This window comes from Metschnikowia bicuspidata (assembly GCF_001664035.1).
Source record: "Metschnikowia bicuspidata var. bicuspidata NRRL YB-4993 chromosome Unknown METBIscaffold_5, whole genome shotgun sequence".
NCBI classification, from domain to species: Eukaryota; Fungi; Ascomycota; class Pichiomycetes; order Serinales; family Metschnikowiaceae; genus Metschnikowia; species Metschnikowia bicuspidata.
The window spans coordinates 463,007-487,537 of record NW_017387735.1 but is presented as its reverse complement, the minus strand read 5'-3'; the positions used below and the strand labels follow the sequence as shown (position 1 = coordinate 487,537).

The 24,531-nt window shown below is 46.5% G+C and overlaps 14 protein-coding genes across 14 annotated transcripts; 3 read left to right on the top strand and 11 right to left on the bottom strand.

The window, feature by feature from the left end:
* Window positions 1-216: 216 nt before the first annotated feature.
* Window positions 217-804, top strand: METBIDRAFT_26547 (uncharacterized protein; the record flags this gene model as incomplete). The annotated part of the gene is made up of 1 exon (XM_018855319.1): window positions 217-804. A coding segment is annotated over one exon (588 nt), but the record flags the coding sequence as incomplete, so codon positions are not given.
* On the bottom strand, window positions 578-4,616 carry SKI2 (SKI complex RNA helicase subunit). The gene has a single exon (XM_018856164.1). It carries the CDS (start codon window positions 4,530-4,532, stop codon window positions 825-827), a length of 3,708 nt encoding a protein of 1,235 aa, XP_018710430.1. The 5' UTR covers window positions 4,533-4,616; the 3' UTR covers window positions 578-824.
* A 244-nt stretch (window positions 4,617-4,860) lies between these two features.
* Window positions 4,861-6,570, bottom strand: PTC5 (type 2C protein phosphatase; the record flags this gene model as incomplete). Its single annotated transcript, XM_018857792.1, has 1 exon — window positions 4,861-6,570. The coding sequence occupies one exon, from the start codon at window positions 6,568-6,570 to the stop codon at window positions 4,861-4,863; it is 1,710 nt and encodes a 569-aa protein (XP_018710429.1).
* Window positions 6,571-7,264: 694 nt separating this feature from the next.
* RPS20 (40S ribosomal protein uS10) lies at window positions 7,265-7,621 on the bottom strand (the record flags this gene model as incomplete). Its single annotated transcript, XM_018854283.1, has 1 exon — window positions 7,265-7,621. The coding sequence occupies one exon, from the start codon at window positions 7,619-7,621 to the stop codon at window positions 7,265-7,267; it is 357 nt and encodes a 118-aa protein (XP_018710428.1).
* Window positions 7,622-7,875: 254 nt separating this feature from the next.
* On the bottom strand, window positions 7,876-9,245 carry METBIDRAFT_32931 (uncharacterized protein). Its single transcript, XM_018856163.1, has one exon. The coding sequence runs from the start codon at window positions 9,236-9,238 to the stop codon at window positions 8,294-8,296; it is 945 nt and encodes a 314-aa protein (XP_018710427.1). The 5' UTR covers window positions 9,239-9,245; the 3' UTR covers window positions 7,876-8,293.
* A 482-nt stretch (window positions 9,246-9,727) lies between these two features.
* On the top strand, window positions 9,728-12,070 carry DCP2 (decapping enzyme complex catalytic subunit; the record flags this gene model as incomplete). Its single annotated transcript, XM_018857854.1, has 3 exons — window positions 9,728-10,786; window positions 10,829-11,224; window positions 11,300-12,070. 3 exons carry the CDS (start codon window positions 9,728-9,730, stop codon window positions 12,068-12,070), a joined length of 2,226 nt encoding a protein of 741 aa, XP_018710426.1.
* An 87-nt stretch (window positions 12,071-12,157) lies between these two features.
* On the bottom strand, window positions 12,158-13,531 carry METBIDRAFT_12933 (uncharacterized protein; the record flags this gene model as incomplete). The annotated part of the gene is made up of 1 exon (XM_018854282.1): window positions 12,158-13,531. The coding sequence occupies one exon, from the start codon at window positions 13,529-13,531 to the stop codon at window positions 12,158-12,160; it is 1,374 nt and encodes a 457-aa protein (XP_018710425.1).
* A 258-nt stretch (window positions 13,532-13,789) lies between these two features.
* RIO2 (protein kinase) lies at window positions 13,790-15,061 on the top strand (the record flags this gene model as incomplete). The annotated part of the gene is made up of 1 exon (XM_018857799.1): window positions 13,790-15,061. The coding sequence occupies one exon, from the start codon at window positions 13,790-13,792 to the stop codon at window positions 15,059-15,061; it is 1,272 nt and encodes a 423-aa protein (XP_018710424.1).
* A 122-nt stretch (window positions 15,062-15,183) lies between these two features.
* SSB1 (Hsp70 family ATPase) lies at window positions 15,184-17,025 on the bottom strand (the record flags this gene model as incomplete). Its single annotated transcript, XM_018857861.1, has 1 exon — window positions 15,184-17,025. The coding sequence occupies one exon, from the start codon at window positions 17,023-17,025 to the stop codon at window positions 15,184-15,186; it is 1,842 nt and encodes a 613-aa protein (XP_018710423.1).
* A 522-nt stretch (window positions 17,026-17,547) lies between these two features.
* On the bottom strand, window positions 17,548-18,573 carry METBIDRAFT_12930 (KH domain-containing protein; the record flags this gene model as incomplete). The annotated part of the gene is made up of 1 exon (XM_018854281.1): window positions 17,548-18,573. The coding sequence occupies one exon, from the start codon at window positions 18,571-18,573 to the stop codon at window positions 17,548-17,550; it is 1,026 nt and encodes a 341-aa protein (XP_018710422.1).
* Window positions 18,574-19,020: 447 nt separating this feature from the next.
* Window positions 19,021-19,941, bottom strand: PTP1 (tyrosine protein phosphatase; the record flags this gene model as incomplete). Its single annotated transcript, XM_018857908.1, has 1 exon — window positions 19,021-19,941. The coding sequence occupies one exon, from the start codon at window positions 19,939-19,941 to the stop codon at window positions 19,021-19,023; it is 921 nt and encodes a 306-aa protein (XP_018710421.1).
* A 312-nt stretch (window positions 19,942-20,253) lies between these two features.
* METBIDRAFT_209746 (uncharacterized protein) lies at window positions 20,254-21,737 on the bottom strand. The gene has a single exon (XM_018855025.1). It carries the CDS (start codon window positions 21,488-21,490, stop codon window positions 20,567-20,569), a length of 924 nt encoding a protein of 307 aa, XP_018710420.1. The 5' UTR covers window positions 21,491-21,737; the 3' UTR covers window positions 20,254-20,566.
* A 248-nt stretch (window positions 21,738-21,985) lies between these two features.
* VPS21 (Rab family GTPase) lies at window positions 21,986-22,627 on the bottom strand (the record flags this gene model as incomplete). The annotated part of the gene is made up of 1 exon (XM_018857819.1): window positions 21,986-22,627. The coding sequence occupies one exon, from the start codon at window positions 22,625-22,627 to the stop codon at window positions 21,986-21,988; it is 642 nt and encodes a 213-aa protein (XP_018710419.1).
* A 562-nt stretch (window positions 22,628-23,189) lies between these two features.
* On the bottom strand, window positions 23,190-24,380 carry METBIDRAFT_79229 (S-adenosylmethionine-dependent methyltransferase; the record flags this gene model as incomplete). The annotated part of the gene is made up of 1 exon (XM_018859022.1): window positions 23,190-24,380. The coding sequence occupies one exon, from the start codon at window positions 24,378-24,380 to the stop codon at window positions 23,190-23,192; it is 1,191 nt and encodes a 396-aa protein (XP_018710418.1).
* Window positions 24,381-24,531: the final 151 nt, after the last annotated feature.

Below are 24,531 nucleotides of genomic sequence, written 5' to 3'. Positions count from 1 at the left end.
ACACAGGCACGGGCAGCTATATGAATCTTAATGAGACCAGTGCTACGCCACCTACGCCGGATCCACTCCGTACCAGAGGTAGTTTCAAACCTTGAACTTTTTAAGCAGCATCGTGATCTGAGCTTCACACACAAAAACCAAAGAGAGGTGCCGTCGCTTAACGATGTGCAAGAGTTGACGCAGGCACAGCAAAATGTTCAGAGTCGGTACCAGGGTGTACTCGAAGAACTTTGTGATAGTCCCGAATTCGAGGCTGTCTTGCGGGTACGAACGGAGCGCGTGCAAGCTTTTCTAGGAAGCAAGCTTCCGCTCACTTTTCACGAGCTTCTAAGTATTTTGTGTGGCCTCTCGAACATGAACATAAAGACATCTCCACTCCCGACTGGCTCGTTGTTTGGCGATGTATTCACGCAGCAAGACGCCCTAAGACAACTTGGAGCCCGTTTCTTCGACTTCCATTGTGCCAACACGCTTGTCTTCGGCGATCTCCATTATTTATCATGCACTGCGGAAGAGCTCGAGCAAAGCATATCAATATTTCAGGACAAGGAAAGTCTAATAATGAAACTTATGAACGCCAGCGATTTGAGCGAGTGTGTCATTCCATACCGCGGGGTTCACTCGGCTGGACTCATCAAGAATAGAGCCACGGGCTTCAGGCAAAGAATAAAATCTCGAACGTGTGTGGCCAGTTTCTACTCCATGCTCGGAATATTGGTCCGGAAGTTCGGCTCCGAAGCCGTTGTGAGAGATTTTTGGAACCCTAAAATGCTACATCCCATACACGGACTATTGCGTATTGCTTTGAATGACAAAGAAGTCAACTAAATATACAAGGAAGCACAAAAAACGATGTCTCTCTTAATGCGCTCCTGTGCTTCTGACATCTTGGAGTGAAGCATCGAGTCTCCCACAATTAAAGCTGCATTTTTCACTTGACGACAGATTTCATCCAACCGCGTGATGACTCTGACAATCGTTCCCTCCAGTTCCACGCTTATCTGCATAATTTCACTAAAGGTTAACCCTCTAGCCCATTCATAGACAACATTCATCAATGCAAATCTCTTACGAGTCAAAAATTCTTCTTCCTCCGAGGTAAGCGAGACTTGGTGCTCATTGTAAATTTTGAGAAGTCGCTCGGTAATTTGCAAAATCCTGGTCTTACCTTTTTCCAATCTTGGAGTTAACGGTGGATCTTCTTCATCCTTCGAACGGCCCTCGTAAACGAAACAAGACAACAAGGCGACAATCTCCTCGGGCTCGAAATCCCCAAGGAAGTTGTCCAAAATGAGCTCAGTAAGTACAAGCTCCCAACCAGAGTTAATTTCACAAGCGACACGGCCCTTGAGCACAACATTTTGGTTTTTATCGATGAAGTCTAATTGCTCGAGAACCCTTAATCTCTGTTCATAATCTGGAAGTAACTCTAAGTTCTCATCCGAAATTAAGAGGTTCAAGTTTTCGATCTTCTTTTCGATTGTGTTCCGTTGGAGAAGTCTTGAGTAGACTCCTGCAAACTCAGGTCGATTATAGATTGTCATTTCACTAAATTTCTTTAGTAACTCATCTTTCCGTGCGACAAGTTGATGTAACGACAACTGCACTGTTCTGCTAAAGGAGACCTCCTTCAATTTTGACTGATAGTGGATCATCATTCTGAACAGTAGCACAGCCTCTTTCACTGCATCTGGATCGTTGTTCAATATGGCTTTCGTGTTGACCTTCAGTGTGTAGACACTGGCGAATTGGACATTTCCGTAAGGAACACTGGTTACCCTCAAGTCTCCATCGTATTTGATCTGTCTTAAATTCTTCCTAAGGTAGTCTTTGTTGGGGATGTATGGCAAACGACTGGCGCGACTCGCGTCTTCGTACTCTTTGCCATGATTGAAGGTCAAAAAGATATACAACTGGTTGGCAAAGTCAATCTTGAGGAGAATACCAAACCGAAGTACCTCATCTTCGTCTTCAAACAACATGAGCTTTCCAAATCTTAGCACCTGATATCTTGAAGAGGACAGTTCTTGACACTCAAGAACAATCTTCGTATATAATTCCTTGTATTCAGCCATGAGGCCGAATGCTTCCTGGAATTCTTTCGACTCTGCAGTTTCTTCCACCGTAAGACTTCTCAATGTCTCACTCAATTCTTCAACCTTAATTTTATGTTCTGGTAAAAGTGTTTGAGTGGAGTTTTCACTAAAGGAATGCTTGATCATTTCTTCGACACGCAAAGCTTCAATTCTGAGCAAATTCAAAATCATGTTGTAAGTCAATCTGAATTGCGACAGAAGCTTTGTTGGTTTACCCATAGTCACATCTTTGAAATCTGCAGGTTGGAGTGGGTGTTTGTATGACATGACGATCACCGTTCCAGTTGTATCTAGGCCTCTTCTACCGGCACGACCTGCCATTTGGGTAAATTCGCCCGGGAATAAGTTTCTGAATCCTCTTCCATCATGTTTCCTCAACTCACAGAAGACAACAGTTCTTGTAGGCAAGTTTAAACCCATAGCAAATGTTTCTGTAGCAAACAAAACTTTGATCAAAGACTTTGAGAAAAGAATTTCAATACACTCTTTGACAATAGGCAACAAGCCTCCATGATGAACAGCAATACCTCGACTAAGAAGGTCTCTAATTTTCAAGATTTGAGGCAATTCACGATCCTCTTTCTTCAAGCGTGCCACCGCACGGTCAATGAACATATGAATTTCAGAGCGTTCTCTGGCGGTACAGAAATTCACTCCGCTCAATGTATCAACATAATCTTCACATCTTTTTTTCGAGAAAACGAAGATGACAACGGGGAGCAATTTTTTCTCATTGAGATATTGCACAAGGCCTATCCATGTACTTTTGTTTGGACCATCCCTTGCGAATTGGGACTTTGCTTGCATGCCACCACGACCACCACGTCCTGAAATTCCTCTTCCTCTTCCTCCACCACGATTACCACCTCTTGCCGTGCCTCCCGGGCCCTTTCTGGAGCCTGCGCCCATGGTCACATTTGGAGGAGCCTCTTTCGTGTCGGGCATGAGAAGATCTCTGTGCTTTTTAAACTCTGACTCGCTGAAGACACCATTTGCATTGATGGCTTTGAAAAGATCGTTCTTCGCCCAAATAAAGATTTCTAAAGGAACTGGCCTCTTGGGTGTTGAGATGACATATATGTCTTTTTGCTTTGTTCTCCCAACCCAGTTTGCAAACTCGAACGTATTTGGAACTGTGGCAGAAAGAAGAATGTATTTTACATGATCTGGAAGCATAATAATGACTTCTTCCCATACCACGCCTCTTTCAATATCGTTCACGTAATGCACCTCGTCAAAGATGACGAATTCGACATCTCTGATGAGATCTGCACCTCGGTAGAGCATGGACCGCAAGATTTCTGTTGTCATGATCAAACAGTTCGCATCTGGGTTGATTTGAACATCACCAGTGATTAATCCGATATCCATATCTTTGAAAGTCTCTTTGAAATCCCTGAATTTCTGGTTAGAAAGAGCTTTGATAGGAGAAGTGTAGATAGTTTTAGTCATGTTTCTTGCAGCCATGGCGATAGCATACTCGGCTACAACAGTTTTACCTGCCGAAGTATGAGCAGCCACGAAAACCGAGTCGCCTTGCTCCAAATGATAGACGGCTTCCTTTTGAAATGTATCCAATTCAAACGGCCACTTCCTAGCCATATTCGGTACGATATCGTCAAAGTTTTCAATTTTGTGGTTCAAGTCCACCACATGTGCCCAATTGTGCTTGATGTCTGCTTCTGCATCCATCTTGTGTTGAAGCATTTTGTAGTCGAGCGGTTGATAGTCGTCAATCTCACCAATATCACCTAGCTCGTGGATCTTACGCTCTTTTTGACTTTCACCAATGTTAGAAGCATTCGAGTCATTTGCAATTTTGCTTGACGGCTGGCTTTCGAAGTCTTCGTCGTTCGTGGTCTCCTGCCCCAATGCAACGATTCCGTCCTGAGAACCCGACGACTCGCCCAAATCCAATCCCCGCAGCATTCCCTGTGGTATGTCAAATAACCCCTGATCATTTTTGTGCAAAAATTGAAACTCCGGGTTCACGTTCAGTTTTTTCAATGACTGGTTCGTTTGCGTCTTGTTTAGAATGCCTCCAGGTTGGAAGGGAAGATAGTTTGATTTACCCTGCACAGCATCCAGTTTGGCACCCAAGCGACGATTAATGGATAGAGAATTTGTAGCGTTGGCGTTGTCGACCTCAGAAAGACGCAACTCTTCTTGGAAGCCCGTGACGGATCCTTCTATACCACCTCTTTTGAACCTGAAGGATGTACGGTGGATCGCCTCCGGTTGGATCAAAAGATCCTCAAATAATTTCTGCTTATTAACGTCAGGTACTGATTGGACGAGTTCAAGCAAATCCCACGTGAGCCGTGGTGAAGGCTCAAGCAACTCCTCAGAAAGCTCCTCGGTGATGCTGTGAGAGTGCTGACCCGTGTTGATCCATTTAAGGCACTCCTCAGGGTCGAGAAATTCAGCAGCAGACATTTTACCTTGTCTTATATTTCGTCGATTCAAAAGCGCCCTTATTGAAACACAGTTATGGGCTTCCGTTTTTGCGGTGAGTTGTACTTTGTATTGAATCTTGCGTATATGACGCGAGGGTTGCGAACAGCGAAACGTTGGAGTTCGCGCCTCCAAAGCCAGTGCGAGATTTTGCAAGGTATTTTTAATTCTCCCGATGAAAGACATATTTCTTACATACTGAGGGGGGGGAGCTAATTTTAGATAATCATTTAGTTGGCGATATTTAAATTTATATTGAGAGTTGCGGTGAATAAGAGAACTTGTTATTCATTTCATATTTATAGAGAACTCATAATTTGGGCTTGCTCGCATTGATTCCTCCCGCGGTGGCTGCGGGATTGATTTCCAATTTGCCATTTTCGTCTTGCTTCTTGTCTTTCCCGAAAAACACAACGGTTACAGTCAAGTCATCTCTGTAGCGTCTGGAAACAGGATTTGGGATCGAAATAAGCATCAGGGTCTGTTCACGGGAACCACCATTAGACAACGCATTTCTGATCAAGTGCGTGGACACATTTTTATCTTCCATGAGAAACCCGCCGTGCGAGGACTGTCTATTTTTGCGAAATGGTTGTTTGCTGCTTTTGTCATTTGTAATATCGGCAACTTCTGGCAAGCCTTTTTCGCTGGATCCGAAGAAATTCCAGAATGATTTGTTTGGTTTGACCATCTTTTCTTTTTCCATCCACTTTACAACAAGACCCACAATTTCCTCGTTGGAGAGCATTTCGTAGAGGCCGTCGGACGCCATCACCAAGAAATCGTTGTTCTCCGGGCTGATTTTTGTTGTGGTGATAACTGGCTCAGCGGTGACATAAGGCGGAGATCTCAAGTTGTTCGGGAGTTTTCTGCCGAAAAACTGCTTGTAAATCTTTTCCTGGATTGATGCAGGGAGTTTGTAGCGGCAGTCGCCAAAAGCCCTCGATGGCTCCAAAGTACCCAAGACACGCCCATTTCTTATAACATTTGGCTCGTCCGGATGCTCGGAAATGATCCTCGCTACCTCGGTAAAATTGGAGCCTGTTTGGTCGATACTGAGTTGACGCACAGTCCATTTATTTTCCTTGAAAGAACCGAGAAGCGCCCGGGAATCACCGGTGACTGCGACTTTCAAGGTCTTTGAGTTGGTGTCGTAAAACGAAAGCAAAGCACAGGACCCAGACAAGGCAGGCATTAATAATTCTGCAGCCTTCGCTTTGTTATTATCGTTCAAGAGTCTCTCGATGTTCTTGTTTACGATTTCGTGATCCAACTTGAGGAAGCCGTTTTTGATGGCTTGGTCAATCGTTGAGCTGCTTGGCACATAGCGAAGGTTTTCCTCCTTTGCCGGCTTGAAAATCGTGCCAAACTCGTGAACTATGTACAGAATCAACTGGTCTCTCAACTTCGACGACGTAGTCCAGCCACCATGGCCGTCGAACACACCGAAAAACATCCAGTCTGTCGAGGTCTTGATGTTGTTGTCTTGCAAAATCGGTACCTGAACAATCTCCTCCGCTCTGTCGTCCTCGATGGGCGAGTTTGATGGAAGTTGGCAAATATCGTACCGTGTGACGCCCTTGCCACGGCTCACATAGTAGGATTCTTCAAATTGCCTCAATTTGGCACTGACCTGCTCCTCGTTCAAGAGAAACACGCCTTCTTTGTGTTGCTGTGCGCCCAATCCATTCTTCTGGAGCATCGAGCTTGTTGCTGACTGGAACAAGCCACTCTCGGTATCTGAAGGTGCAGATTTCAGCAGGGGAGCATTCGTCATTTTCAGGACATTGCTGGCCGACAACGAGGGCGGCACGCTGTCCAATTTATAGTGCTTGGACAGGGTCAAGGTGACGTATGTGCCCACAAACACTACGCCAGAAACGAGCGCCACGTTGCCCCTGCTGAAACCCCGCGGCACCTTTTTCCTGGTTGCACATGAGTTCGACAATAGCCTTTTTGAGGCCTGTAGGCGGCGAGAGGCAACGTAGACAAATCTGAGTCTGGGATTGAGGATGTACATCTATGAAGCTCCTAGTGTTGAGTGCGGAGAACCAGTAACGGAAGGAAACTCAATTCAAAATAGGCAACGTTTGGGCCGTATTTAGATTGCAAGTATTTTAGATTTCAAGTTCTATGATGGCGTTCTGGAACAGAAAAGGTGGTTTTTCTGGGTGCCTGGTTTGCATTCCTTACGTCAGGCCCGGCGAGTATATGGGCAGACAAGGAGAGTGCGGGATATATGCAGGGTCCCGTGGATGGGGACTGGCGTGGAAGTGGTGGTTTTCTCCGGGCCGTCCTAGCCTCAGATAAAATAATGCGACCGGGAAAGATCCGTGCTGTTCTGGTCCAACACCTACCAGGCAAAAGCTTAACCCGCGCCAGCGTCATTATCCAACTACAGGGAGAATCCAACGGCACGGAAAGGAAGGCCTTGAAAAAGAACCAATGCATCTACAGGAAAATTAATGTACTGCTGTTTATTAATTACAGGAACATCTGCCAGTCGCACCAACAAATTTATCTCATCGACAATTGCACCAAATCCTGATAGCAACACCACAACGTCAGTGCACCTTTCGGTGCACGGCACGCCTAGAGCACTTGGGTACAAAAAACTCTGCTTCACACGTTTCATTAACACAACTCCGATAAAATCATAAATGTCGGCGGTCGCCGCAGCCCCGCTTAAATGTTTCTTCTCCAAGAAAAAACGCTTAAGCAGCAACGGTGACTTCCACATCCACACCAGGCTCAATGGTGATCTGGGTGATCTTCTTGACGATTTGAGCTGGGGCAAGCAAGTCAATGACTCTCTTGTGGACCTTCATCTCGTAAGCATCCCAGGTCTTAGAACCCTCACCGTTAGGAGCCTTTCTGGTGGTGATCTTCAACACCTTGGTTGGCAATCTGATTGGGCCCTTCTTAACAATGTTGTTTTGGACAGCGTTGTTAATGATGTTGGAGCAGACCTTCTCCAACTGCTTGACCTTGGTGGAGGTCAAGGTGATTCTGATCTTGTGGATCTCTTGGGCTTGTTCCTGAACTTTCTCCTTGTTGATTGGGGCAGACATTGTAGTTATGACGTTGTGAAGAGAGGAGGATATCTGCTGTGGGTTTTTCTGAAAACTTTTGTCGGGGTGCGAGCCTGTCTGGTCACGTGAGATGAGTCTCTTAGGGCTTGAGACCTGATGAGATGCTCCTGTCACGTGCACATGTGCATTCGTGAGACAGCAGGCCCCATGAGGTGAACACTGGCGGTTACGAATGGGGGGATTTCCTGGACCATTTATCAAACAGCAGTCCTGTTTAGCCGGTCTTTGTTTTTTGTGTGTAGGCGATTCAGTTGGGATAACGGCTAGTATAGATATTTCTCATTACTCTTACAAGTGCGAGCAGTTCGCAGCGTCAATTGACCGCGTCCAGAACCTTCAGAGAGACGTATCTTAACATGCCACATGTCACCCGAAGAGATAACAGTGAAACAACTCAGTCCTTATTCTAAAGAAGACTTACCCTAGCGCCCGTTAATTACCTTCTATTGGTTTGTGGTCTATAAATGGCCAGCAAAATTCTAGTTGTGGCACACGGTAGCTAATCTTGGTTTATTTACAATCGATATCGCGGTATTTTGCACCCATCGTCGACACAGTGAAGAGCCTCCTGTCGCTCTGCTTTAAAAAAGGCAATCGCTCTTTGTGATTGCTGTTAATATCTTAGTTTGTCTCTTTCGTGGCTTAAACTTTCTATTCGGCGGTGGAAAGCTCCCGGCTGATTCCACGCACACTTTTCCACAAGACTTCCAGTTCCTTCTCGTCTGCATTCCCAGAAGTGGCCCATCTAATGTGGCCCTCGCTGTCTAGCACATACAAGTACCCAGCGCATGTATTACCGCACTTCAAGATAGTCTTGGCGTCCAAATCTAATAATCCATGTGGAATCAAGAAGTAGCTATCGTGCCTAGCGGGATTGACCTTTCTACGCAAGTTACCCTTTGAAATACCAGCAAAAAGGCCCTTAGCCCATGTCTGAGGAATATTCAAATCGACGATTTGTGCACGGGGATACTTCTCACAAAACTCTTCGTAACCTTCCTCTGTGAGATACTTCTCGACGTACGTGTTGGCACACTTCTCTCCCGAGATTGTGGAAAAGATTCGCAATATCGTGACTCGGTCTTTCAAGATGTCAGAAAGTCTATGCGTGTTGTTGGAAAGAGTTTTCGCCATCAAATCAGGAAAGAACTTCGACTTCTCTTTTTTGAAGTAAGACGCCGGGGGCTGGAATATTTTTCCCTTTGTGTTGTTAAATGACTTAAACTCATAAAACGAAGAATGCTTGAGATCGTAATCAAGTTGTCTTTGTCTTCTCTCTTTGGCCTCTTCGCTAAACATGTCCCTTATCGAAGTTTTCCTTTGACTGAGCTGAATCTGCTCATCAAACCCAAACGGTCTGGAAATCACTTCAGGTTTTGTGAGGGCCGGTTCTGACGTGGCCAATGCAGACTTAAGAAAGCCCGGCACTTTCTTTTGTTGTGCCCTTACATACACACTGAAAAAACGGGCACTCATTGGTAAATAATCGCTACTTAGGGGATTAGCTTGGTGATGATGCGCATTGCATTTGGCCTGAGAGTCGCGAGTGCATCCGGTTTCAACCCGCTCAAGTGGAAAGTCTATCAGTACTCCCATTCAAATAAATAATTATGCTAATGTAAATGCTTTGGGTTAAAAAAATAAAGACCAGTGTCTTCAATAGGGCTTTTTTAATTTTTTGGCAAACAGATCTCCATGTTGAAAAATAACAACTTGATTGCCCAAGAGCCATGAATTAACCACAATGTTCTCGCTCTTTCCAAAAAACGCGAGGAAGAATGTTAAACTATAATTGCAAATGAAGGCTTTAAAATCCATAGAAGAAGAATAAGTAAAGAGAAGAAAGCAAGCTTTTCTAGGTTCATATTTATTCATCGATAAATATCTTCTTAAAAACCACTATTTCAAAATTGTCCTCTTTTGCCTAATATTTCCGACGACGTTAGGCCCACCAGCCACCTGCACCTCCCAGTGCAACCGGAGAAAAAAAGTCGGTCGTCTTCATGAAGTCTCAACATTACCTAGCTCAAAAAACAACAACCGACCAGCGTATCACAGTCTGAACCAGCTACCCATAAAAACACCATGAGCATAAACCTAAGAGACGGATTGCTTGGCCAGTCTGTCGACCATGTCCTCGAAGATCTTCTTGTGAGATTCGTCATAAATGTACCTGACGAGGACTTGTCCTCCATTGAAAGGGTGTTTTTCCAGGTCGAAGAAGCTCAATGGTTCTATACCGATTTCTTGCGGACGCTCAACCCCGAGCTACCAAGCATGAAGATGAAGAGCTTTGCTCCCAAAATATTGAACAAATGTCCGTTACTCTGGAAATGGGGCGACCCAGCCGACGCATTGCCTAGGTTCGGAAAGTATAAATCCACAATTCCTGTCAGGGGAATTGCCATGTTAAACAAGGACTTGTCCAAACTAGTATTGTTGAAAGGTCTTGAATCAAACACGTGGTCGTTTCCAAGAGGAAAGATATCTAAAGGCGAGGCTGACCTAGAGTGTGCTATCAGAGAAACACGTGAGGAGACGGGATTTGACGCTCGTGAATACGTCAGTGAAAATGCCGTGCTCGAAAGAACTATCTACGGCAAAAACTTCAAGATATATTTGGCAAAAGGTGTCCCCGAGGACCATGTTTTTGAACCTCTCGTGCGGAATGAGATTGCGGAAATTCGCTGGTTCGACATAAAGAACCTTCTGAAACTCGTGAAGAACTCCCCCAACAAGTATTTCGTGGTCAACACACTTCTCAAGCCCTTAACTAAATGGATCAACGGCAACAAGGGCTTGGTCAGCGACGAGCAGTTGATGAGGGATGCCGAAATCAAGTTGAAGGCATTGATGGGAATCACTCCCAGCGCCCAAGCCAACGCCGATGCTGGCAGAGAATTGCTCGACATTTTGCAAGGAGCAAAGCCACAGACCCCCCTTTCCAATGTTCCAGTTGGAGGACTTCCAGTGCCGCAGCTGCAACAACAGTTCATCCAAATGTCACTTCCACAGCACTTGCAAAGTGTGTACTCGGGATTTGCTCATATGCCCCAGTTCTTTTCTCCTTATACTCAAGGCCTGAACCATACTTCAGTGGTTTCCCCACCTGAGTTTATTCCACCACATTTTGAGAACGCCAAGGTCTCCTCCGCTCAGCAAGGCTCATACGAAGCTACTCAACAGCCTCAGGTTCACACCTCGGCATCATTGCCCACAAACGCACAAGCGCTGACCAACTCCAAGGAATTGTTATCTATATTGAAGGGAACTACTACACCTAAGAACACTGGAGTGCCTGACGTATCCCCTCCTCTGAATAATTTGCAAGATAAGTCCAGCCCGGCAGAAGAACTTCTACTGATTCTCAAGAAAAGCAAACCGAAGCCTAAGGCAACACAAAAATTGCCTGCCGATCCTCCTGTCACAACTTCCCGGCCGGATACGCCGTCCAAGAAAATCACCCTATTGAAGCGCGACAAAACCGCGTCCGAGAGCAATGCTTCGGCCACACTCTTGGGAATTTTAGGTAAAAAGCCTCACACTACAGAGACAAATGTTCCACAATCAGAAGAGAAACCTGTCACGGAAAGCAACGCCAACAATTCTGAAACACTAAAATCTTCTTCGAACGGACACCCTATAGAACAAGGAAAGAACAAACTAGCATCAGCTGAACTATTGGGCATACTCAACAAGTCAAAAACAGGGGAGCTATCTGGAGATAATTGTATGAAACTGCAGCTCGAATCATCAGAAACTTCTTCGAGCTCCGCTGAATTGCTCAACATTTTACATGCAAAGAATCATATCCCTATCAGCAAAGAAGAGGCAAATGGTGACACGCCACATATTTCAGAACAAAAGCCTATACGCCTTGCCAAAAGGAGTGAAGAGGTACCTGCAGACCTTAAAAGTTTTTTCCAAGGTGAAAGTCAACCAGGCAGCGAGCCCTCGTCCCAACCAGCAACAGATTTGAGTGCTGGAAACCAAATCTTGCGTCTCATAGGTAAAGACACGGAAGCAAACAACTCAAAGGCCCCTCGTAGTGGTCAAGAAAATGATGAGAATTTTGACGACTTCGATGACTTCGAAAACTTTGAGAACTTTGATGACTTTGAAGACATCCAAGGTCCACCCAGTCACATTTATGATCTAATCAACAAGACGTTGGATGCGCAGATGGACGAAGAAGATATGTTTGAGGATGCTCATTCCCACATGCTCCCTGTCGAATCTCAGACTGCTCCTGCCGAATTCCTGCCGATTACTCATGAAAACAAAACTGCGCCAAACCACTTGTCAGCATATCAAAATACTTATGGCTTCCCAGATGTCGGGATCAACAAAAGTGTCTCAACTCCGCAACCTAAGCGCGCACCTTCAACTAACGGGGCAGATATCCTTCTGCTTTTGAGACGAAACTAATCAATTACGCTACAGAGTGATCCTGTTTCGAATTTATACTAATCGATGATCATTAAAAAGAATCTGTAATTATGATTTTCCAGCAGTTTAGCCCCCGAAGAAAAAAGCTTGCGCATTAGTGCTTATTGTCCTGGGCTTTTTAGTATTTTGTTTGACTGATTTCAGCTTATCTTGTAAGCCGACGCGACCAGCGCGTTCAAAAATGGGCGGAGATTGGATTTCCTGGACAAGAACCGGAGCCGGGCACGGTTTCACCAATATGTCAATGTCTTTCATGTAGGCGAACGGGAAGGTCAAGGGCCGGTTCATGGCACCTAGATACCGTTGCTTCCAAGCAGGAACAAAATTGTCCTCCACATTTTCTTTAAGAGGGTCCACGACAGCAGAAAAGAATTTTATATCCCACAACATCTTAGATGCCACTAAGTCATTAGACTGTCTCAGTAGAAAGTGGAACTTGAGGCCCAATTTGTATTTTGATGCTGCTGCGAATTTATCGTCTTTTCGGACCAACCTCCATTGTGTTCCGGTCACTATGCTAGTATCATTAGAATCCTCAATTCTTGAGAACAGCTTCTCGAAACTTTCCAGTAACAGGAGGCGAAGATCTGCTTCAACATACGAAAGCTTTGAATCACCGCAGTCTTTGAGCAAAGCAAACAAGCCTTTCTCAGTGACGTATGGACATCCGGAGAGTACTAGAATCTGAAGATTGGACTCTCGCAGCGTCAACCGAGATTTTATTGTGTAGAGAAGCTGATCATCAACTTGACGATTTCCCGATAAGTCTAGAGCTCTTAAGGAGGGAATATTACACAACGAAAGAATGTCAGAAGTCGTGAAAGGAGGCATTTTGGAGCAGTCGATGGCAATAGAAGCTTGATCCAAGCCACTGACAAAAGTTACGAAGTCATTGATGGAAATATTTGAGAATACATTCTCAACTCGATGTTTCTTGTAGAACGGAATGAGACACGCGTTGAGAGCGCTGTTCCGCAAACCTTTCAAGCTAGTGTGTACAAGATTCACGTCAGTGTTAGTAGAAGCATGACAAGAGAAAGAAATTTGATCTCCAAAACGACGAGCAAACATTCGAAATAGCTCGGGCAGATCAGATCCATTTTTCAAGATCGTGCTCCACACGCTCTGCCAACAGGACCATGGCGCTTCCTCGAGGTACGATGGCGAGAGCGCATCAGAATTAGCGCCAACAATTTCGGCACATCTCTCTCTTAGTGAACTCGTAAATTTGCCTCGTCTTTCTGTGTTGTTGACAAAAGTTTGGTGCAATGGAGGTACGTGCATCCACAGGTATAGAGACGAGCCGGAGGCACTGAACACGGGCTTCTCTACGACTGGTTCTGGTTCCTTCAGCTTCAATATCTTTCCCTTTTTACGTCTACGACGGCGGAAAGACTTCCTGACCCCCTTTTTCCGATCATACTTCCGTTTGCCGAACATGTCTATTGAAGGATGGTACCTCCACTTGTTGCGAGCCCACTGGGATGCGCAAAGAGTCCACGCAGTCTCATCGCAAGTTTGGTACGCATCGAGTTTCTCGTATGTAGGAGAAGAAAAAAAGTCGTGGAGTACATTGTGATTACAGTCTCAAAGTCAGGAATTTCGTACTGGGGAGTATTTTGGTGGTCTTCGGAATTTACCTCTCTACAGTTGAAACATTGCAAGGATACTTAGCCCACACAAATAAAGAAATCCAATATGAAGCTTGATACATCGCACATGCGGTACTTGACCGCAGATGACTTTAGGGTCCTTCACGCAATAGAGATGGGATCCAGAAACCACGAGTTGGTGCCCACGCAGATGATTCATTCCATTGGAGGGCTCAAGTCACCTTCGGGTACCAACAGGGCCCTTGGAGACTTGGCCAAGTTGAAATTGGTGGCGAGATTGAGAAACGCAAAGTACGATGGATTTCGTATCACATACCTGGGTTACGACTATCTTGCTCTCAAGCTGATGTTGAACAGAAACACTCTCTATTCGGTGGGTTGCACTATAGGTGTAGGAAAAGAGTCAGACATTTACTCTGTGAGTGACCCTAACGGACAGCAGAAAGTGTTGAAAATCCACAGATTAGGGCGCACGTCTTTCAAAACAGTCAAGAATAACAGAGACTATTTGAAAAACAAACTGACGTCGAGCTGGATGTATTTAAGTCGCTTGGCTGCCGAAAAGGAGTACCAGTTCATGACTGTTTTGTATGACAATGGCTTTATCGTGCCCACGCCTTACGACTACCTGAGGCACTGTGTGATGATGGAATGGATCAGAGGCTACACCATGAAACACATGAAAAAGTACCCCTCGTATAAAAAGTTGTACTCCGACTTGATGAACTTCATAGTTAAGCTTGCTAACCATGGTCTCATTCATTGTGACTTCAACGAGTTCAACATCATTATCAGAGACCCTGAGGATGCCAAAGACCTCGAATTCGACTTTGTCGTAATCGACTTCCCGCAATGTGTTTCGATCGAGCACGTGGATGCCAAGTTTTATTTCCAGAGAGATGTTGATGGAATTAGATCATTCTTTGAGAAGAAGTTCAATTACACACCCGAGGACGACTCTACGATGTTCGATACTGAAGGTTATGGTGAGGGCTACAAGCACGCCTACCCTGACTTTGGTAGAGACGTTCGGAGGGTAAAAGAGTTAGATGCCGAAGTGAAGGCGTCTGGATGGACTAAGAAGAAGAACAGAGAAGACCGGGACTTGGAAGCTGCCGTTGAGGGAATGAGAGCAATTGACCTCGATGAAGCACAAGAGGAAAGTGACTCCGCAGATGCCGACGAAGAAGGGCTGGAGGCAGAGCTGGAAGACGAATACGAAGATGAACTGGACATTTTAAATTCCTCTGAAGAGGTGGTTGATGATGAAGAGAACGAGAAGATCATCGAGGCGATATCAGCTGGTGGCAAGAACCTCAAAGTTGACAATCTAGGAAACTATATCTTAGACGAGTAAGCTTTTTTTCTTGGTTAAAAAGAGATTCTCATGTTCGTATATTTGTGAAACAGTAGAAGCTGAACGAAAATAATAAAATGATTTTCTCAACACTAATTAATACATCATCCTTTTACAAATGCTTAACGGGTAGCCATACCTTTGGTAACAGCTCTCTTCAAGGTCAACTCAGCCTTTCTGTAGTCGTCACCAGTGGAGTCCTCGATCTCCAAGGTTTGCAAAGCGTCAGACAAAGCAGCCTCGATCTTGTCCTTAGCGGACTTCTTCATCTTAGCAGACAAGACTGGGTCAGTCACGGTGGACTCAACGGAAGCGACGTAAGCCTCCAACTTCTGCTTTTGCTCGTGTCTCTTGGCGAAAGCGTCGTCAGAGTTCTTGAACTTCTCGGCGTCAGAGATCATCTTCTCGATCTCCTCGGTGGACAATCTACCGATGGAGTTAGAGATGGTGATGTTAGCAGATCTGCCGGTAGACTTCTCGAGGGCGGTGACCTTCAAGATACCGTTGGCGTCAACCTCGAAGATAGACTCCAAGACTGGCTCTCCAGCTGGCATAGGTGGGATGTTCTTCAAGTCGAACTCACCCAACAAGGTGTTCTCGGAACAGTTGACACGCTCACCTTGGTAGACTGGGAATTGCACAGTGGTTTGGTGATCAGCAACAGTGGTGAAGGTTCTTCTCTTGATGGTTGGGACAGTGGTGTTTCTTGGGACGACTGGAGCGAAAACGTTACCTTGCATGGCAACACCCAAAGACAATGGGATGACATCCAACAACAACAAGTCCTTGGTGTCCTCAGAGGTGGACTGACCAGTCAAGATGGCACCTTGAACGGCAGCACCGTAAGCAACAGCCTCATCTGGGTTGATGGACTTCTCCAATTGCTTACCCTCGAAGAAGTCAGACAACAACTTCTGGACCTTTGGAATTCTGGTGGAACCACCGACCAAGACGACCTCGTCGACGTTAGATCTTGGGATCTTGGCGTCCTTCATGACCTGCTCAACTGGGGCCAAGGTGGACTTGAACAAAGCAGCGTTGATGTCCTCGAATCTAGCTCTGGTGAGGTTCTCGGAGAAGTCCTCACCGTCGAACAAGGAGTCGACCTCAACGGTGGTTTGGGTGACAGAAGACAAAGTTCTCTTGGCACGCTCACAAGCAGTTCTCAATCTTCTCAAGGCTCTGGAGTCACCAGAGATGTCAAGACCGGTCTTCTTCTTGAAAGAAGCGGTGAAGAAGTCCAACAAGTTGGTGTCGAAATCTTGACCACCCAAGTGAGTGTCACCAGCGGTAGCCTTGACGGTGAAGACACCACCAGTGATGTTCAACAAAGAAACATCGAAAGTACCACCACCCAAGTCGAAGATCAAAACGTGTCTCTCCTTCTCGGACTTACCAGCACCCAAACCGTAAGCAATGGCAGCGGCGGTTGGCTCGTTGATGATTCTCAAGACGTTCAATCCAGCAATGGCACCGGCGTCCTTGGTAGCTTGACGTTGAGCGTCGTTAAAGTAAGCTGGGACGGTGACAACAGCCTTCTCGACCTTCTTGCCAATCTTGGCCTCAGCAATCTCCTTCATCTTGGTCAAGACCATAGAGGAGATCTCTTGAGGAGAGAAAGTCTTGGTCTCCTCCAAGTAGTCAACCTCGATCAATGGGTTACCGTTGGAGTTGACGACCTTGAAAGGCCAGGTTTGGATGTCCTTTTGGACGGACTCATCGTCGAAAGCACGACCGATCAAACGCTTAGCATCGAAAACAGTGTTCTTTGGGTTCAAAGCAGCCTGGTTCTTAGCAGCATCACCAATCAATCTCTCCTCAGCGGTGAAAGCGACGAAAGATGGAGTTACTCTGTTACCTTGCTCGTTGGCAATGATCTCCACAGCGGAGTCGTAAGTAGCAACACACGAGTAAGTAGTACCCAAATCGATACCGATAGCACCCTGGAAAACACCGTCAGCCATTTTTATAAACTTTTAATTTTCTGAGAAAAGGAGGAAGAAGTGTGTAGAGAGGGAAATAGCGACATTTAAATGAGAAAATTTTTCGCGCGAATTTTTTTTTTTCGAGCAGAGCTTCGTGCCAGAAGCCCAACGGAAAACCCGAACCTCAGTTATTGGACGTGATGACATATACGCATGTGAGTAAATCTCAGGAACAACCATCGGAATGTCTAAACCAGCAGATTCACGGTACATTGATCATCGAAGGGTGGGAAAAAGGTTTCATTCGCGAAACCCCATAGGATTAATAGGTTTATGCTAGAAACGGAATCGGGTAGAGAAGAATTATTACTCCCAAGTCTGAAATTCGAAAGGATGTTGGACTAAGCGAGTAATTCTGCGCACCGTATTTTTCGCAGCCGCTATGCAACCTTATTTGCAGCACGGGGTTCACCGCTGGTGTAACTTATCTGCGAGTTCCGAAAAAACATTGCATCATTTAACCCTAGATGTTTCGGTTATGAGAGTCATTCCTAAAAAAACTCACTTGCTGCGACATTCTAGTAAAGCTCTCCGAAGCATGACCTTAGCCTGGGCGACTTGGTGAGGTTTCCCCTTTAGTGAGATGGTTTGGGGGAACTCCTGCGTTCGGAATCTGCTATTCATTGTTTCTAGTGTGACGGGCAAAACCGAGATCCGGCAGTGAGTTGCCTCGCGGATCACGTCAATCCTCTTTCCTTGGGGCCCAATGATGGCACTCACTTCACTTTTGGACAACCGTATAGTTTCAGTGACTTGAGCGAGATTCTCATTGGAAAATGCATTGGTGTTTTCATTCCGATCGGAATAATCATGCATAGTTCTTAAGGGAACGCGGCCCCAGCCTGGAAAACCATCTTCTGATTCTGTTTCCAAGTCTTTAGGTTTCATTTTGTGAACCAGAATCTCCTGAGAAGCTACAGAAGCCGGATGACTTCTGTATATTTCTATCGTATTGCTGGGATTTTGCGACGATGACAAACGACTGACATTAGTGTCTTCACGTCTTGGAGGAACTCCAAAGAGACGATTTCCTGAAGCCGAAAGAGAAGGTGGTGGTGGTGAGGAAGCTTCAGGGTCTGAGACTATGCTCAGTGGGTCTTTCAACTCTTTCAAGAAGATATCCACTTTACTCGCGATTTTGCTCAAGGGTACACGGATAGAATACCCAAAGAAGGCTTCTTCCAGAGCGTGTACTTGGGCATTCAAGTCATCCACTTGAAACCGAATGATATCAAAGCCTGTGGCAAGCAATAGTTTCAAAATGTTTTGTCTGCTGCCTTGCAAAGTAACTCTCCAAGACCCCGGCGCTAATTTCTTGAAAGAAACATGAGTGTCAGGTCTCTGGGGACGGACCATGAACCCGAAGCATTTTTCCCAAACTGCAATGGCCAATACAACTTCGTGAGTTGTCAAAGAGACTCTTACATAATGACTCGGCTTTTCATGGTTAAGTAACACCTCCAAGGAAAACGCATAGTTTGAGAAGACTAGAACCTCAATATTGTGGAGATTTTCCAAAGAATACATGTCTTACAAATTTAAGTTGTGTAATTCTCGAATCTCTAATGAACGCAGTGCCGGTGACTTCTTCGAAACTAATATCTTGTCCAGACGAGAGGTTCGCTTGAACGGGTACAAAGTAGGCGGCTAAAACAAAAATATGTAGGTAAAATGCGACGCGCCTGTGCGGGACAACCGAGTCTATAGTGGAAGCTGCTGCTGCGAAAAGCTGTTTACAACACTCAAGGGAGCTGTGACAAGACAAATATAGCATAACCCAGGGACATATATTGGTTCTCAATGCGGGGTAGTGTATGAACATCTGATCCAGCTTCAATTGTAAAGACTCAAACACCCCCGGGTTGAATCTGTCCTGGATATCTAAGATTGGGCATCCTTCCTCTGAAAATCTTGATTTCTGAAGTTAAGGACTCAAATACGAGCCACATGTTCATGGTTCTATTCATGGGTTCACTATGTTTGTTTGATGCTGTGAATTCGCTTAGCAGCCTGATATAGGAAAAGATACTGTTGCACAGTTTGGACCATCATCATTCGATGATCACGAAGAGTTTTCACAGTTTCAAAAACAATATCAGTCTCTGGGTCCTTCGCAAGATCTGCTCTAATAAAATGATCTATCGCTATGAATGTGCCCGTTCTACCCACCCCAGCAGAACAGTGCACCACAGGAACAAGATTTGGATCTGTTTGCTTCAATGCAGAGATCTCTGCAGAAAGCAGAAGAAGGGGCTGCATTGAGTTTGGTGTCAGGGTGTCTCTCCAGCCCAGATAGTAATAATGGTATACAGTCTTGGAGACGTCACCCGATTGTAGACGAAACCTGGTAAGGACAAACAAGTCAGTGACCTTTTCGCTGACCCATGATAGCCTTAAGTCGTTCGGCGCTAGACGGTCTGAGTCTAACATTTTGCCCATATCCCACGCACCTTCCTCTCTCGTGGGCCAGTACTGGAAACACTTCTCACGATTCAGCTCAACCAACGGGGTTACCATGGCAATGAATATTGACAGTGATCCGGATTCTTGCGCCTGTGCGAAACACATGGCCCAAAAATGGTGGACTGTGTTCCTTAGTGGGCCCTGTGCGGCAATGTACTTGCTACCAGCTAGCTGGACATAGGACGCATTGATATAGTCCGAGCCGCCGAGTGTTGGAGACAAACTTACTCTTGTCTTATCCCAGGGTAGAACGTTTGAGTAGCGGTTTCTGTTTCTATTCACTGGATCGAAAGCCGCATTCACATTCCATTGTGATCTGCTGCTTGGTTCTAAGGCTTCCGAGAGATGAGAGTCACAGTATGCTGAGATTTTTCTGAAGCCAGCCCGTTGCTCCAGCTCGGAAATATTCAAGAATCTCGGTTTGACTATCATTTTCGCTGAAGCAAGATTGCGATGGTTAGGCTCGACTTGAAGCCCACTGAAGTTTCATGTCAATTCGCTTGCACTCTCAGACCTATGCACAGGCACTGCCCATAGTTATGAGCATACAGGACAATATACTGGGGGGAATGGACGAAAGTGCGTCAGATGCGCAGACTCGTCATCTTTGTTGCAAAGGACCGCAGCTATCTGATGGGAAGCCTGACCCTCTTTGAATTTTCTGTTTACCTCATTTTCAGTAGTTCAGGAAAATGCACTATTTCTAGTATTCCAGAAAATAGCTAGGACATAGGCTTCATCGTCAAATTTTCTCGGTTACCTCGACGCAGTCCATACTTGCCGCAATATCCAACACAGCACTAGCAACGACAGTCCCTGAAAAAGCTACAATACAAGAAAAAAAAAGGAGAAAATCAAAAGAAATAGAGAACAACCTCACACGAAATCATCTCACAGGGGATGGCTGTCCCAAAAGTAGTTCTCGCGAATTTTTATGAGGTTCTATGATCTTATAGTCTGGCCGACCAAGGCCAGCAAAATACGAATGCGGCAGTTACAAGAGGGCGTAATTGTAGATCACGTTCATTTTTTTGGTTGGCTAAATGGTAGCACCGCATCACTCGACCAAAGACACCACTTGCATCTTCAATCTTTCCCCAACGATATCGTCTTTTGGAATCACGCCCGCCGTTTTCAAAACCTCTGCCGTGTTCTCCACCACGGTGTGCCAATCAATTGGCTTCACACCAATCTCCTCGTTGAATTTGACAGTCGTGAGCCACTCGCGGGCATCATCTACGGAGTAGTTCAAGTGGGTAGAGATATGGTCGACGGCCTCCTCGGGGTTCTGCAAGAAATAAGCCACACCTTTCTTCACGGCTCTCAAGAATCCAGACAAGTTGCTTTTTCTCGTCTCAAAGACGCGTTGGTTGGCAGTGAAAACCCACGACGGCCACGGGGTGTAGATCTCGCCAATTCTCTTGATTTCCCCGGAGTCGTAGTATTTCTTGGAGGTGAAATGCTCCCACATGAATGCCTCGGAGTCGACCTGCTCGCCGGAATCGCTTCTGTACTTCAAGTTCACCGAGTCCCGCAAGTTCTGGAAGTTGTGTACGACTTTGAAGTCACTGAAATAGGGCGCAGCAAAGTTGTTCTGTAAGCCCAAAACAAACGACATCACATAGGAGCCAGACCCAATTCTAGACACGCCAATCCGGCTGCCGGCCAAGTCGGCCGCACTTTGTATGTCATCCCTGTTCTTTCCGGTGGAAATGGCCCAGCAGAGCGGACTTTCCACGTACGTGCCTACTATGCTGTACAGTTTATTGCCCTTCGAGATGTCGGCCACAAAAGCCTCGGTCAAGCCGACAGCCACATCCACAGTTCTGTCATTCAACAACTTGATGAGTCTTCCCGAGCCTTCGATGACCGGGAAAAACTCGATTTCTAAGCCTTCTTCACGATAGTACCCCTTCTCGTCTGCGAGAAACATCGGCGTGGAAAAGTGCTCGGGAATGTAAGCCACAACTAATTTCTCCATTCTGGATTGTCTGTTTCTTGGGGTTTGGTGTTGTTCTTTTTTGAAGAAATAAATGCAAGAAATCGGGTAGACGCAGAGCAGGAAGACGGGGGCGAATAGTTCACTGCCGGAAAGATGAGCTCATTCCGTTGTGGCTGATCTGGTACATCGACGGTCGCAGCACGTGACGCGGAATTCAGTAGTGGGGTACAGCACGCACCTTGAAATGTTCCAGCATTTTGAAATGTCCACGCAGCGGAAACTCCACGCACAGGATGATGGCTTCCAACGCCAGAGTATTTCTCCATAGATAAACAAAAACAAAAACAAAAAAACTAGCAATGGGCAATGGATTATGTATGTTAAACCGTAGTAAGGTATGGGAAGGTGACCTAAAAAACTGACGTCCAGCTGCAGCGACAGCCGAGCTGTCCATCAGCATGTACTTGAAATAGGGCGGGACCGGAGAAAGAGTGGAAATGAGATGGGGGAAACGTAAGCCCCATTTCAAAGCTCTCAGCATGCACAGTCCGAAGCCGCCGACCGCAGGTTGTTGCCGCTCAAATCAATCCTGCCGCCTTCACTAGGTACAGATACGTCGGGCGACGTTGACTTTGCTTCCGGGATCTTACTGCCAATGGCAACAAACACATCGTTGACGTTATGCGACGACTTGGCGGAGGTCTCGAAGAACAACAAGCCTTCTTCCTCGGCAAGCGCCTGGCCCTCTTCCACCGTGACTTTCCGCAACGAGTCTTCCGAGTCGTTGTCGTTTGCAACGAGGTCGTATTTGTTCCCCACCAACGCAATGGTGATATCTTTGGATGCCTGCTCGTGTAGTTCCTTCACCCAGTGGCGGGCCTTGATGAACGAGGCCGGCTTTGTGATGTCGTACACTACTAACGCCGCCTGTGCGTTCCGGTAGTACATGGGCGCCAACGACGCAAAGCGCTCCTGGCCCGCCGTGTCCCAGATTTCATACTTGATCGTTCTGTCACCAACGGTGCACTTCTGAGTCAAAAACGCAGCGCCGATCGTGGGCTCCTTGTTTTCCTGGAAATCGTTGCTGACGAATCTTAGCACCAACGACGATTTGCCCACGGCGGCTTCGCCGAGAAGAACTAGCTTCACGGATGTGGTGTTTCCAATCGAGTTCATATGTGCGGGAATCCGGATGGATGTGGATGCAGTTTTCTTAGGGGGATGGTTGTTGCTGGGGGCAAACTTCCAGATTAGGGGGTGTGTGGGATAGTTTGGGAAAGCCGGAAACAGTCAGTGTTTTGCTCGGACTAATCGGCTGTTGTGTCTGGCCACTCGGTCTATCGGTGCAAGGAGAGGCAGAAAAAAAAAAGACAAAAAGTACGACACGTGGATCGGAGTTCGGATAACGCTTGAAAGAAGATCCGTGGAGCAGCTGGTCCTGTCATCCCCGTGACTATTGGGACGCACACGACGCATTGTCGCGGCGATAAGGCACTCGCTTCCTCGGAATGAGGCAGTGCGCCATCTGCCGGCCTTTAATTTTAAATGTTTTGAATGGCATCGTCTCCTTGGGCCCTGGCTATCAACAGGAGATGGGCACGTTGCCTAGGCATCGAATAAAGCATAGAAGCGTCCGTGAGCCCCGCAAAAACGTTGGGATAAAAGCAAAGAAATCGACCAGTGTTGTAATCGTAGCGTGTGCCGATATCACCTGTGCAGACAATGCTCTATCGTGCACCTAGAGTTTCTCTGCCACCCAGAAATCGCATCCGTAGACGAATTTCGACGAGGCACGTACGTCGCTGCTGTATGTGGCCTGGATTCCCGCCCTGTGTTCGGTAATTTTAAACCCCACCTTTTCAATCAATTCAAGTAGCTCGTCTCGTGTTAGTTCGAGGCCCTCCATCGTCGGTTGATCAGAAGCAGGATTGTCGTTTGGTTGCGAGGATTTTGTCTCGACCAGCAGCGTCAGGTCGCCCTCAAAATGCCAATGGAGGGGTCCTATGTTGAGCCACCTGCCGCCCGGCTTCAAGCAGTGGCGTATGCTCTTCAAGTAATCGATCACGTTGTGCGCCGTGTCGACGAAAAAGCACGTGGCAACAATGTCAAACATCTCATGGTTCTGGCCCCGAAACTCAACTGCCGACGCGTCCTGGCTATACAAGCCGCCCTCTGCTAGCCCAGCCGGCCCGTACAAGTCAACGAAGGACCCGGCAGCCATTGACATGAGGTCCAGCACCCTGTCGATTTCCAGCTGCGTTTCACCAAATATCGAGAGCGGGTTTTCGTCAGGCACCGACACTGGGCGCACTTGGTAAAGTCTGCGTGTGGTGTGAGACAGCTTGTGGATGTATGGGAAGATCGTGTGGCAATGTGCCATCTGTACCCTGTTGAGGAGAAACCCCAGCGCTAGGAGCATGTGATAGCTGACCTCGTTGCCCTGTGTCCAGAAGCCGTGCTTGACAAATTCGTAGACGAGCCTGCCTAGGCCACATCCAGGCACCAATACTTTTGTGGAACCGCGGTGCTGTTCGGGAACAAGGTCACATGCTTTTGCAAGAAGCCTGCCATAGGTCTGTTCTCTTTCCTCGGCGCCATCGCAGCTCCATTCGCGGGCTACTTGGAGAAGCGTGGACCGTACTTTATCGTACTCTCCCAATGAAGGCTGGGCCCATTCCGAGGGCACCGCAGGAATTCCCCAGTCCTTTGCGGCCGTGTCTGCCAAGTCTTGTGTGAAAGCTTGGTTGATGTTGATGCACTCGGTAAGGTCACGAATCAAGTTCGGAACCCAAGGCAAAAGGCGTTGATCTTCTTCAGATAGCGACTTGTACTTGATGGATTTGGGCTTCACCACGCGCTCATACTGGTGTTTGTGGAAGGTGTAGAATGCGTTGAGCGTGGCGGTAATGGCCCTGTACTCTTCATCCATCTTAGAGTGTTTGTGTTGCCGAACTTGTGGTGGATAATAAGCTATTTAGTTGGTCAATCTACGAGCTTGGCAGACGCATGGCAAGGTGCGCGCTACTGGGTGAGATTAGCACTAATAAATGCATCTCCGCAAAACTGGGTAAGGCATGTTT